The following is a 13,770-nucleotide window of genomic DNA, read 5'->3' as shown; positions in this document are numbered from 1 at the left end:
CTGTGGAAGCGTGCATCGTTATTATTATTAAGTTCATATAACTCACGAAGAATGCTTAATTCCTGGTCCAACGATTTGCATACAAATCATTTTTCAAAAAGCTGGCGCATTAAAGCTCGAACGAGAATTATACTCGAAGCCAGTATAAACAAATTCGTAATATTTCCACGCGACTGCAATTCTCGCGATATTAGTCGTTTGCGACGGTGAGCGCGCCGCGCTTTTTATTATTACTACGTGGCTCGAACCCGCGTACGTCGAATATCAATTCCTTGCGCGAACTTTATAATAATGACACTTCAACCCCGGACGGAATAACGTATTTTTGGAGCAGCTGGTACGTATGAGTTAGATCAATATCGAATGCGTGTTGATGCAAGCCGCGAAAAACAGCGCATGAAGCCACGCAATGCGATAAACCGACAATCTCCTACAGTTGATTTAGCACCCGTCTAATTCCGATAACGAGCGATCCAACAAAATCATGGCCGTGCGTCGAATCGTCGTTAAGTCGATGCACGTATCTGTTCGCAATGTGAGACCATGCAAACGCAGTGCCGCAGTCTGACGCCGAACATCTACTGTCTAAAACGCTTCGAGGGGATATTCTCGTGTCTCTGGTCAAAAAGTTCATACGCTCCCTGCGCTCTCTCAAGGATCGGGGTCTCGAAAGTACACCTCCAAAATATCACGTCGAAATTCGGAGAATCGGCGAAAATACGGTATGCCGAACAAAACAGTTCCGCTCTTCTCGGAACGACACTTCTTAAACTCGCCACCGCGGTATCGCGGAAACTAATTAGTCGACTGGCATGCAATTTCGGCTGTAACTAAAGTAAACATACCTTTGTAGTTCGTACTAGCGTTTTGCTGAATGCACACTGGAAATATTCAGTGCATCCCACGAATATTTAGCGCGTGTTCACTGTCACCTCATCTCGTATTAGTTCTCGAAAAGTAGGTACTGCTGCACGATTATTGACTGAATGATTGGTTAAAGAAGACTGTTTCGTATTACGTGGATTTGGGGGTGAAGCGAAGCATTAAGGGGTCTCCCTACCTTGACGGACGAAAAAAACCATGCGAAATTTGGGAATTTTTTAAAACAAAACCATTAAATATATTTGCTTCCAGCTTTGTGACTTCATTTGCCAATGTTTAGAGAATACGAAAAAAAAATTGTATGCAAAAATAGTGGTTGTATCCGGAGTTATAGTGCTGCAAATAGAGTGCCTTACAAAAATCGTATGCGCATTGTTGGCATAAAATCAGCATGAAATAGGAAATTTTAAAATTTGTATAATCTGTATGAGTGTGTTTTTGAAGTTGCAAAAGTCTAATTTTGCAAAATCCGACTTAATTTTAGTACCGGCGAGAACGGGACATCTACTGAGGGGTTATATGTCAAGTTTGAAGTAAATGGGGCGATTGGTTTTTGAGATATCATGCTAACAAATTCGAAAACCATCGCTTTGAGAAAAACGCGTTTAAAGTTTTAGGTACCTTTTTTTTAATTAAATATGTACAAATATAGGCATAAAGTTTTCAATTAATATTGAGGGTTTCTCTTTAAAAAAATCCCAAATATCGCGCGCTTTTTCAGGCCGTCAAAGTGGGGAGACCCCTTAAATATTTCCAGTACCGTATTAAAAAATTCTGTTAATAACCCCATACAGAATTTGCGAAAGTGATAATAAAGATTGTCTCCCACCTGAATAAAGGTTATTTCCTTTCGCACTGTCTTCATTTCGTTACTTTCGATTTTTATGAATATGTACATCTTAACAAAGATTGGAGTTATACTCGCACAAAATAAGAAACAATTCACGCTTTTCTTATCCCTAATTTCTAAATGGAATAGAGTAATAATCATCCGTTATAATGTTGATTATTCTACATTGTAACTGATATAATGTTACTTCTGACGCAGCATAGAAGCATTACTAGCAGCTCGTGCATTATCGCAGTAAATTAAATAGAAAACTTCACGTCGCACTTTCATAAGTGTATTAATTAACTATCAGTGTTCCATTTCGTTCAGCCGTGTACGTTTCGTTAAACAAAAAAGCTCCAGTTAGTCCATTCTTCGCCCCTGACACGAGACTACCCCCTTGAGCACCGATCCTTCTTTAAAAAGGTAACCGCGTTGAATAATTTCGTATCAGCAATGGCGCACGTGCAGCCATCAGGCTACTCCTAATACGTGTGCCTGGTCCTGTGACACAGCATACCTAAGTACGTACGTGCTCGTTTTGTGCTGATCGTGCTTTTCGTTTAAAAAACAGCTAACCGAACGTCTGACACGTGTAAGACTGTCGTTCCATCGGATGCGTAACAGTGCGTGTGCTGAATCTTGCGTGGCCGTGCTATTGTGCTCGTCACATTTCAACTATTCAGGGGCTGGAATGGTAAATGACGCGAGTGCCAGAAGTGACATTTTTCAGTACGTTAACCCCGGCGACGTTGTTACTTACGACCTCGGACCTATCTCGCGGCAGCCCTATGGATTAAAATGTTTGAAATAAATTATTCTGGCAATAAAAAAATAATTTTCCATTTCTTTGGCACTTACATCGTTTACCATTTCAACCCCTTAGTTACACTATAGACGACTAAAAACCACCCCACGCGAAACGCTTCTGCGGCTTGGAACTGGCATTCCGAACATATTCACACGTTTCCCACCGTTTCTCTGCTGCCTGCAAACTGTCGCTGCCGAGTGAATATATCCCGAAACACTAGCCGTGAGACACAGAAGTGCCTTGCGCGGGGAGGCTCTAACTCTTACTAGCTAACCACTTTGAGAATGATGATAAGCGACGTTTCTTCGTTCGATATGCTGAAATTTAGGAGTCAATCGTGATACGTTTGTTAAGCTTGGATGAGAATTGAGTCGTGACTCGGATGTCAGTTGCGTGCATCCGAACATTTATTCTGAGGAGCGAAAACGAAGAAGTTTACACTTAAGTTTTACTGTAACAATAATTCCAGTGTTTAATGGGGATTTTGTTTTAGTTCAATTGTTATCGAGATATTTGTGTGTTTTTTTTTAATAATCATTTGGAATGTATTCAAATTTTTCAATACTTTTTTACTTTCTACTTGTGAATCATTATCTCGAAAGGTCAAGTAAATGATAAATGACTCGAATCAAATTATTTATTCCTTTGAAAGAAAGTGAATTTATTATACTGTCGTGGGTTTTGTTTACTTCGCGTAGTTTAGTTATTGACATCCAATTCGCTCTGTTGCACATTTTCAATCCAATCATGGCTCTGTTCCGAATCACTTCGAATATCATTCGAATCCCGAACTTTTGAAATGCCTTGGTGGGTCTTGAAAGTTTTGATGGATCTTGAAAGTCGTGATGAGCCCTGAAAGTCTTTATGAGTCTTTCGTTCCTCATTCCCTCGTGCATTTTTCAAAGTCCAATTACACCCCCCTCCCTCTCACATGATTTAAGTCTGCTGTTAATAATTCCGCCCCAACTTGTCACAAACCAAATGAGAAAGGCCCGAAATTTCCAAGGTCTGTCAAAACTTTCGAAACCCTTCAAAAACATTCAAGACCTCAAAAATATCATTCGAATCTCAAACATTTTAAAAACGTTAATGTACCTAGGGATAGTCCCTATGTAGGAGCCTAGGGAATGCCCACCAGTTAATGCTTAAAAAAAAATACGACTCACATCCAAGCCGATATCTCATTTAGTTAATAATAATATCTCATGAAAATTTAGAATAATATAGCTACAAAATGTATCTTTTAGTAGAGAAACATTGTGTGTGATTTTCACTTATACTTTTCCCCCAAAAAATTCCTGAACTTGCATGCTTTTTCCGGACCTCCAAGTGGATGTAACCCCTTAACCGTAAGCATGGGTCAAAAGTGACCCACCATCGCCTAGCCGTGGTTTAACTTCTCATACTCATCGAGACCTTCAAGACACCAAAAAATTCAAGACCAATCGAGGCTTCGTGAAACTCTGAAAATTCGATTAATATTCCAAGTGATGCCAAAGCGACGTTCTGTGCCCGAAATGATTCGTTGCGTTGCAAAGCCCGTCACTGATGGAACCCCAGCCAGAAGGAGGACACTGCGAAGGAGCACAAGCAAACACGTCGTAGTTGCTCGCGCGCCGACCAAGCCGCACGAGGTTCCATCACAGGAACCGTGTTACCAAGCCGAAAGAGCGTAACGTCGGTGCAGAAGTCGATAAACGGTCCGAAATAGCCGCCACGTAAACCGGAATAGACCACGGCGAGCATCGCGCGTTTAATTAGCCCCGGGATTGGTACAGCCCCCCGCCCCCTGGAGCCTTCTTTCCCCGCCTCGGTCCTCACCGTGCCGAAAGGGCTGCCGACAAAACGGCGCTAAACGGCCAAGCATCGCGTCCGAGCGCTCGAAACGGATTGGAAGCGGACGGCGGTCCGCTGCGCGCGGAAGTCAAGGCTAGAACTGGATCTTTTCAAATAAACTTCATCCGGCTCTCAGCGGGGCGTTTGCTATTGTTCGGGCGGTTGAATGACCATCGCGAATAGAGGACGACGGGAACAAAGCGCCGGGAAAATAAATGGGATTTGGTATACGTTCAGAGAGACTGGGCCGATGTTGCAGAGTGAATAACAAGTCGGGCGGACGCGTAACGACCGTTCCCCGCGTGTGTTTCGTTGTACGAACGTAATGGCCGGGCGTATAGAGAGGGAGCCTCCGAAGCGCGGCGATTAAATGGCAACAGACGAAAGCTGGAGAGAGAGAGAGAGAGATAGAGAGAGAGGCGAACAGATGAGCTAGACAGAACGAGAGAGGCAGGTGGAAAGAAGACGATCAGAGTGAGTAAACAGTGCCACGATATCGAGATGGGGTGGACAGAGAACATTGATTCGTGCATCGGTAGAACGAAGTCGAAGACATGGTGAAAGGTGGCGGTGAGAGACGAGAAAAGGCATTCGAGCTCGGCACCGTGCGATGTAAATACACACACACACACATAATCTCCAGCGAAAATTCCCCTATCGTTCACATTCGTATTCATACGTTGCAAACGACATGTATGCGTACGGTATATGCACGACCGTCGTTGGCTGCGGCAACCGCAGGCGTCAGGTCATAACACGAGTGTATACAAAACGGCGGCACACGACAGGTGAAATGCAGAGACGGGTAAAATACCGTTTCGAAATGTGTGTACGGCGCTGTTTCGATTCCCGCGGGCTTAGAGTCGTGAGTTTCCTTCTTTTTTTCTTTTTTGCTTCTCTTTTTTTCTGCCAATTAGACCGCCTCGAAGCCGCTCGTTAGCCCAGACCTTTTCCCCCCTAGGACCAGCTTTCAAATTGTTCATGGAGATTCGAAAGAGTATTTTATTCACCTCTGAACAAGGTGACATGCTCTATATGCTGGCACACACTATTCAATACATCTGTACACTCGTACCATGATCAGTAACAAACAGAGAAATAAATATATATAAATATATATATATAAGTATATATATATAATATATATATATATAAATATATATATATAATATATATACAGATATGCACGCGACGTATGCATGTATGTACAAGTATGCTGACACGGATGCACGTCTATTACACGTGATTTATATAGATTTAGATATGTATATAGATATGCACAGCACACTGTTCTCTACGAGAGCTTACTAAATGCGTGATCGAACCGAGTACTCGTCCGAGAGTAACCTGCAACAGCGAAACAATAGCCTGTCACTGCTCCCTGAGGTCATGTACTTACGTCTAATTTTTCTAGCGTTTCATTTTCACGTGACAGAAAGAGAGAGAGAGAGAGAGAGAGAGAGAGAGAGAGAGAGAGAGAGGAAAAAAAGGAGGAAGACTACTCGTCTATCTGGGATCGTACGGCTCGTCGATCTCCACCGTTCCTGTATGCAAGAACCGCGCGCACGTTGGAGCGACAGCTATGGAAGTCCGTTAGCGTTTAGACGGAGGGAAGCAATCGTGCTCGATAACTGGCGTGGCTATCGTTGCACGTTCTCTTAATCATTGCACGCAGAGTAGCCGCCTCGGTATCTGCCGGGGCAACGTTCCCGTGGATCCGAGCTAACTAACTCGATGCCAGCAAAAAGGTGTATCCCTCCGACTGGATCGATGCCGTCGGAAAATCCACCTCTCCGTAATCGACGCCTCGCCGACGCGGGGATTCGAAAACCTTCGCGCAAACGACCACGAAGATTAAACGCCATCGGCACGGCGCAAAAACGTGCCAGGCTCCCCCGAGCGTGAAAATGCCACTTCCAAACAAACAGACGATGGAAAAGCTGGAAACTTTATGAAGTTTAGATATCCGAATGCGGGGGACGTTGGATCCTCGAGACTTCGTTTAACAGCTCTTAAGAAGTAGGAGACTTCAGGGTGGGAAAACGGGCATGAGAAGACACTAGGGTGGCCCTTATTTTTACGTGTCGAAATTGTTTTTGTATTTCTTCGCCCCCCCCCCCCTAAAACGAGTACCATTTGATAAAAAAATAGTCCCTGAAAAAGTTTATTGAAATTGGACAACAAGAAAGTGTGCCGACCAGGCCTTAAAGTTTAGAATTCATCAATGGTTTGAATTTGAAGAATTGCTCAAAAATGGTAAGCCCCATCGAAATTTTGTTCAAATAATATTAAAAGAGCATTCAATTTTCTACAATTACTGTGTATATAATTTTTTCGTGCTTTCAACCGTTTTTTAGATAATAGCGTTTGAATATAGGGTGGTCCGCGCCACGCGCGTATAGACAATACGTCACGCCGTACAGGTGGGACGCGCGGTGCGCTGACTTCTCTATATTCAAACGCTTTTATCTAAGAAATGGTTGGAAGCACGAAAAAAATGATGTGTACAGTAATTGTAGAAAATTGAATGTTCTTTTAATATCATTTGAACAAAATTTTCATAGGGCTTACCATTATTGAGAAATTCTTCAAATTCAAACCATTGATGAATCCTAAACTTTAAGGCCTGGTCGGCACCCTTTCCTGTTGTCCGATTGCAATAATTGTTTTCAGGGACTATTTGTTTCATAAAATGGAACCATATTACGGGGCGAGAGCAAAAGAAATCGCAGGTTGAAGGGCCACCCTAGTGAGACACAACGAACGATAATCCCTGAAGGTTCTTTGGATCGTAGCTTCGCAGCACGCGGCATGTGTGGCTGATGAGGTGGAGGGAGGTATCTGCGAACGGAGGATTAACACTTTGAGTGGCGGGAGATTCTGGAATATGCCTCTTGAAGCCAGGCCTTTCAAGGATTCGAGGATACTCGGGCGGTGTGTGCTCTCGATGCTTCCCTGGAAATATGAACGCGAGAGCCGCGCACAGGACGCAAATCCCGCGGCGTGATACCACGCCGACACGCCAGTCAAAGTGTTAAGAGAAGAAAGGAAACAGGCGCAGGGGGGAGGAGCATAGACGGGGGAGAGGCGAGTGGAAGGATTCACAACAAAATCAAATTTATTTTAAGCGATACTTTGCGGCAGCTCGAGCTACTTCGCCATGCATTTCAACATACTGCGTGAACGAACCGTATGTAAACGTTCTTTAAGTAGACAATCACGTACCCACGCGCCTGCCGACCGAGCGGGCTCCACGCTTCGCGTTTCATATTTTTCCGGCGAAATGATCGTGTGTTTCAGCACTAAGAATAAGCTAGCGCCGAGGAGTATGCAACGGACGAGAAAATGGCTCGACGACCTCGACGCGTCGATGAACAACCGTTTCGGAATGAAATCGAAATTCTCGCCGATCTTCCTGCACCCTAACGCCATCGTTGAAAATAGAACGGGCCAGAGGGAAGAACGGAGCAAAGGAAGCTTTAATTGCCGGGACATTCAGGTAAGTGTTAAAAATACGCACTGGCTATTTAAACTGTAGTCAAAAATACTCCGGCACCTCGTCGTGATTGGGAAAAATAAGGGACGTCAGCCCTTAGCGCTGGAACACTGTGCGCGCGGGTAATTCGAGGATATCGAGTGGAAACTATATTTTCGTTTTATTCGAGTGATACGCACCGCGGAAAGGGAACTGTGACCTGTTCGATTAATCGTATCCAATTTAAGATCCTTTATTAACAAGCATTCGCGTGTCAGCCGTCTTAACTCTGCCATCGAGCCCACCAGCACGGTAGGGAATTAAGCTCGAGCCAAAGGAAAAGTTAGTCCTTCATTTAGTGTCCCGAAAAAGCCAGCGGTTCGTTCTCGTGGTACTTAGAATTCCGCAGCAGAGCAAGTACAGTTTCCAGTTACGCGACCCGAATAATTCCCATCGAGGCGTCCGCGGGGACTCGCGGAGCGCGAAAGGATCGTCTCGGCGGAAGGCGCTCCTTTCGGCGATGCTGAGGCCGACGCGCGCGCGTCCAGTGGCTGAGTTAATACTTATCCAGTCGCGTGGCCGTGTATTGCAGCATCTTCTTGAAATAGAGTACGGCCAGGGTTTATCTCGACGCGGTGTACCGTGCACGCGTTAACGTCGAGCCGGTGATTGCGCGCAGCGAGCAAGAAGCCGGGTGAGAAAGAGGAGAATGCAGAATCGATGCAAGTTAAGCGTAATAATAAAACGGACAGGGTGGACGCGCTGGCGTAGAAACGTTGTTACGTAAAGAGCGGGAAGGAGCGACACGAAGAAAAGAGAACGGAACGTAGAGACGATAATGGATGCCATTTGCATCGCTGCCGACTTACTCGGGGTATTTCACGTTGGGTAGAGCCTTCAGGAAGCACCGCTGGCGCAGGATGCCCTCCCACAGCTGGACGCCGACGATGCCGAATATGAAGAAGACGAAGAAGCACAGCAGAAGCACGTTGCCCAGCATGGGCAGAGTGTCGAGCAGCAGCATCACCAGTATCCTCATGCCTGTTGGAACCCAAGCACCGCAAATGTTCAAGCCACCCACTTGAAGATCTTACGTTTACGCAGCCTGCCGCAGTGCCGTTGTTCCGCGGAGGTTGCGCGGGTAAATAGAGGACCTTTCTATTTACGCCCGCAGAAAGGGGGAGAGAATAATGTCACGCCGATGCCGTAACCGGAAGGGACGCTCGAATAAAAATACGGGACACCCCCGAGAAAAGTGAATGATAGCATAGCTCGCGGGGTTAATACCGGCGCATACGCCGAGGGCTCTAAGCGAGTCTCTTGGTTACTTATTCATCTTGGCCGCGGCGAAAATAAGACGCCACAAGCCCATTCATTCGCGCGTATCGATTCCCACGATTTCCGCGAGCGTTACTGTCCCATCGATACCGAAGCACCGCAGGGGGCATAAAACCGCGCGATTCGTAATATTATGCTAGACGCTGGCTCCTCTTTTCTACGACCCGTGGCGAGGAACGAACGTTTCGAATTGGGAGGATGATTGAAATATTATGTAAATAGCTCTGCGGAACGTGGTGATAGAATTGTGCCTTTGGTTTTATTCCCGCTTCAAGCTTCGGGCATTCTTCTTATCCGCGCACGAGTGTCCCGGTATGTAAAAATTTGTACGGTGCATGCATATCGTGAAATCGCTGGGAGTTTACCGTACGACTAAAAAAAACACAACTCGGCAGTGTATGAAACTGTAAAATTCTTTTCATACTCACTTGGAATCCTGTTGATGGCGCGTAAAGGTCTCAGGACTCTTATTGTCCGTATCGCCGATAAATTCATGTTTTCCACGTTCAGACAGTATTCCAGAGCACTGCAATAAAGTCAAGCAATATTTCTCCCACTTTTGCACTCTGATGCCTCTTTACGATACGCTCGCGGGAATTAATTATTATCACTTGTCTACGTGTGATACAGACGAGTATTTACTTACAGTGAACCGTAAAAGTATTCGGGCACCCTTTTAAACAGAATAACTTGTGTAAAACTGGCCCGAACGACTTGAATTTTTTTGAGAAGCCAGAGGGATTAGTTTACTGATAGGTGACGTGTTTCGTCGTTTTGAAAAAAAATTGCAATCGTCAGGACGAAATGTGTGGTTCTCTCCACTTTTAACTGTTTGTAGCTCACAGCTACGTTAACCGATTTCGATTAGATTTTCAGCACGTATAGAACTTACTTAAATCTACAAACGGGATTTTTAAATTTTCGTCACAGGCTCGGATAAAAAAGTTGAAAAAGCGACCTTCGCTAAGGTGAACGTCCCAATTTATGTTCATTTAAGAGGTAACTCGTCATTAAGAAGGTATACAAAATTTGTTTGTGATGAAAATTTGCAGAGGAATTGATTAATTCTTTAATAATAAATTAAGCAATTCAAAAACTATTTAAGAAAGATATTTCAAGATGTTTAACTATTAGTAATTTGTAGTTAAATATATAATGCTCTAAATGTCCGTATTTCTGCTCGCGTAAATGTTCAAATAGTTTAGAATTATTTTGTTGCAACTATAGTACAAACGTTAACGCATATAATAATAAGAAAAATACGAAATGAGCAGAAATGGGGACATGAGCAGAAATTGGGACATTCACCTTATTCTCTTCGCTAGTCCGACCAATTGCATTTTTTTTCATAACGACGAAACACGTCACTTACTTAGTAAGCTAATCCTAGCTTCTCAAAAAAAAATCAAGTCTTTCGGACCAATTTTACACAAGTTATTCTGTTTTAAAGGGTGTCCGAATACTTTCGAGACTCACTGTATATAGAAATCCGACCAATTCCCAAGTTTCTAATTATTCAAACAATAACTAGCAGACGTGCCGTCATTTTTCATTGCAATTTGCACTTCTGTATGATTTTGCGAGCACGAGAATTCTGTTACAACATCCTCTAATTAGAAAATACGTGTACTCGAGCTTTTCAAATTTTTAAAACTCCTGCGCTCCTATTCTCTTTAAAGGCCTCTGTAAAATTGTATAATAAATATCTGAACAACAGACTCTTTTATTCCTCTTTACTTTTCCATTTCATGCGCAAGGTGCCCCGAAATCTTTTGCACGAAAGAAAAAAAGCTTCCGGTAATCCCAGGAATGGAAAAGTCCTTCGCGATTTTTTAATCTCAGATAGTTTTCGAGATGTGAGCAATTAACGTTTCGGGCACCAACTTCCGGCGCGCGCTATTTAAATCTCAGCCAGCCGTGCACGCGATGGCGTACATATATACACGCTTGCAAACGAAAAACACGCGGCCCACGTACGCGGTAACCGTCTGAATACATTTTATTAAAGTCGAAGTTGCACTGTAACATAAAAAATTAAAATTCCTTTAATCCCTTTACATTTGAGACAAAAAAAAAGGGAGAATCAAGTACAGCCTCATTTTTTTACGCAGAAACGAATGAAAGTGTAAAATAAATGTTTAAATGAAAAATCGAGCGCGTACCTCGATTTTGAAAATTGTGTTTCTCGGTAGCAGAAGGTCGTACAAAAAAAAAATTGAATCCCATATTTTCAACGTGCGTAAAGCTGCATTGCAGATCTGAGAAATATGTGCGTCCACACCACTGCGCGTTTACCAGCTTGGCATTTAAATGAACGTCCGCCGAAAGTCGGGCCCCGACGTTTTAATTACTCGTATCCCGAAAACGGAACCTGAATTTCCGAGATGGCAAAAGGCTTTCCAATTTCTTGTGTTACAAAGAGTTTCTGCGTTTCGGCTTGACGCGTGGTTTTTGTAATTAGTAAAGCAGTGGGTGTAGACCGCGGGGGTTCGCAGAACTGATTGAAAGGAATGAAAAGAGACTTAATAGTAGGGGTGTGCCTGGAGGCGATTAGTTTCAGCGGTATTCAATCTCTCGGTTTGCAAGTGAGTTATTTATACGGACCGATTACTGTGGATTAAACCATTACCGTAGATCAGAGGAAACATTGAAAATCTTTTTCAGTCGCTCTCAATGAGTTCCGTCAATCTCTGAAGCTTTTGTTCCTGGGGATTTACACGAGCCTCCGATGCACTGATTTGTTACAGAAAAGATTATTGTTACAAGTCGCGTGGCGATGAAATAACTCACGCGCCCAATAATTTACGTCATATTTTTTATTGCGCTTTTTCTAAAATAAGTGTAAATAATATAGAAAAAAAGTAAAGATTCCTGTATCTGATTTTCCAGGATTTACTTCTACAGTTTGAATGAGAACGTTGAAATAATTATCTCCAGCATTTATATGCATTTATTAATTTCATTACCATGTATTATTAATTCGTATTATATAATTCATGTTCGTGTCACGCACGTTGAAAGGAATCCTTTCAAGAACACGGGACCAATTTCAATTCACTCTTTGTCTTGAGATCGAAAGGATAGGTCGCCACTAATCCTGCCCATTTCTAGAGTGTTTACGTTAAGAAGTTACATAATGAGGTCGCAATTAGAATCAGCTCGGGACATGGTGCACCCTGCCTTAAAAGCTGCGCGGCGTACAGACTCGCTGTACTTTCTCTAATTTCAGTTTATATTTGGAGCATATAGGGGAACCCAGTTGCTCCTGCATATTCGAGGCGGGGGTGCGAGGGTGAAAAGTGTAACAGACAGGTTGCATTAGGGCCCTGTAACCATGCCCTAATTGTAACTGGCATAACAAAGCTAAATATTCTGCGAATTTTAATGCTGGTTCTAACAAAACTTTCCCGGGCTACGACCAGCAATTCGAGAAGATTATGTAGGTAATATTCCGTATGTATAAAAGAAAGCTTTAAAACGTCTGTTACCATAGAAATTTATCTAAATTAAAATTAAATCGCACGAATTATACTAATTGAATCGCGCCGTTGGGGCATTTTATGGGTGGGGCGATTAATTCACTTATGAATTGAAAGATCAGCGAGCAATATTTATAAACAGCGAAGACTTTGTGGAAGCAAGTATATCTTAACCTTCCAGATTCAAAAGCAGCTATTAAAGAAGCCATTAATAGTCCCTGGAACTACGAGTGGCTCAACAACTCTCAAACAAAGTTACAACAAATTCAGAACAAATGTTCAAGAGAAACCAAATACCCCCAGAGCTATCCAGGAAAAATCAAGTCGCTCTTACCCGCATTCGTACCGGCCATTCGCGATTAACCGATGAATATTTAATAACTAAACAACCCCCTCCTGACTGTGAACCTTGTAAAACTCTTTTAAGCATAGAGCACGTTCTGCCGGCCTGCCCTAAGTTCCCCCAGGAAAGGAACCGATTCAATGTTGAGAGAAACTTGCAGTGAAACTTGAAGAAACCTAAAAGTATTCAGAATGTAATACAATTCTTCGAAGCTATCAATTTAATCGACCTCTTGTAACTGAGCATTACATAATTCTACAACCTAATTCCTAGTATGTAATCATTGCTCGAAGGTGGGTGGTCGCTGAGGACTCCACTGTTGATGCGACCACCTTAAAATAAAACCCTACAAAAAAAGAAGAGAAAGTATATCTTAGGTGTAGTCCTATATGGGGTGAATTGTAACGAGTGTATTCTCAGTGGAGAGTCCGTGGAAGCACGGCGTGCTTAAAGGAATAATTATTGATCCTGATGATCTGTATTCGAGCCACCAAATAACTATGCTAACAGGCTGCGATGGCACTTGAAGTATGACACAATGCAGCTTAGACGCAACTACGTTGTAATGGACAGAATCAAAGGCTTTTCTGGAATCAGTGTACATCACGCCGACTTGATAGCCAAGATCCAGGCCAGAGATACTTGGTTCGTAAACAGAATTAAATTCGCTGACCTCCCAGAAAGGAGTGCATGTTATTCGTTGCATAATGTGTTTGTCTGCGAACGAGGATAATTTCCTGCTTTCCATCTTTCTGAATATTTCCAACGATAGATTTA

General features: G+C 43.2%; 1 protein-coding gene across 5 annotated transcripts in view; it reads right to left on the bottom strand.

Moving 5' to 3' along the window:
• Window positions 1-13,770, bottom strand: part of Ca-alpha1t (Ca[2+]-channel protein alpha[[1]] subunit T) — a 78,579-nt gene that overhangs the window by 44,954 nt on the left and 19,855 nt on the right. For 3 of the 5 annotated variants that reach the window (XM_076815147.1, XM_076815146.1, XM_076815148.1), the window contains 3 exons: window positions 9,600-9,697; window positions 8,703-8,874; window positions 5,667-5,705 (listed from right to left, as the gene is read on the bottom strand). In XM_076815147.1, the coding sequence (XP_076671262.1) occupies window positions 5,667-5,705; window positions 8,703-8,874; window positions 9,600-9,697 (309 nt within the window). The remainder of the gene's footprint in view (window positions 1-5,666; window positions 5,706-8,702; window positions 8,875-9,599; window positions 9,698-13,770) is intronic. The other 2 variants (XM_076815151.1, XM_076815150.1) reach the window with 1 other exon arrangement.

This window comes from Andrena cerasifolii, chromosome 6, assembly GCF_050908995.1.
Source record: "Andrena cerasifolii isolate SP2316 chromosome 6, iyAndCera1_principal, whole genome shotgun sequence".
In the NCBI taxonomy this organism is placed as follows: Eukaryota; Metazoa; Arthropoda; class Insecta; order Hymenoptera; family Andrenidae; genus Andrena; species Andrena cerasifolii.
This window is presented reverse-complemented; position numbering and strand designations above follow the sequence as displayed.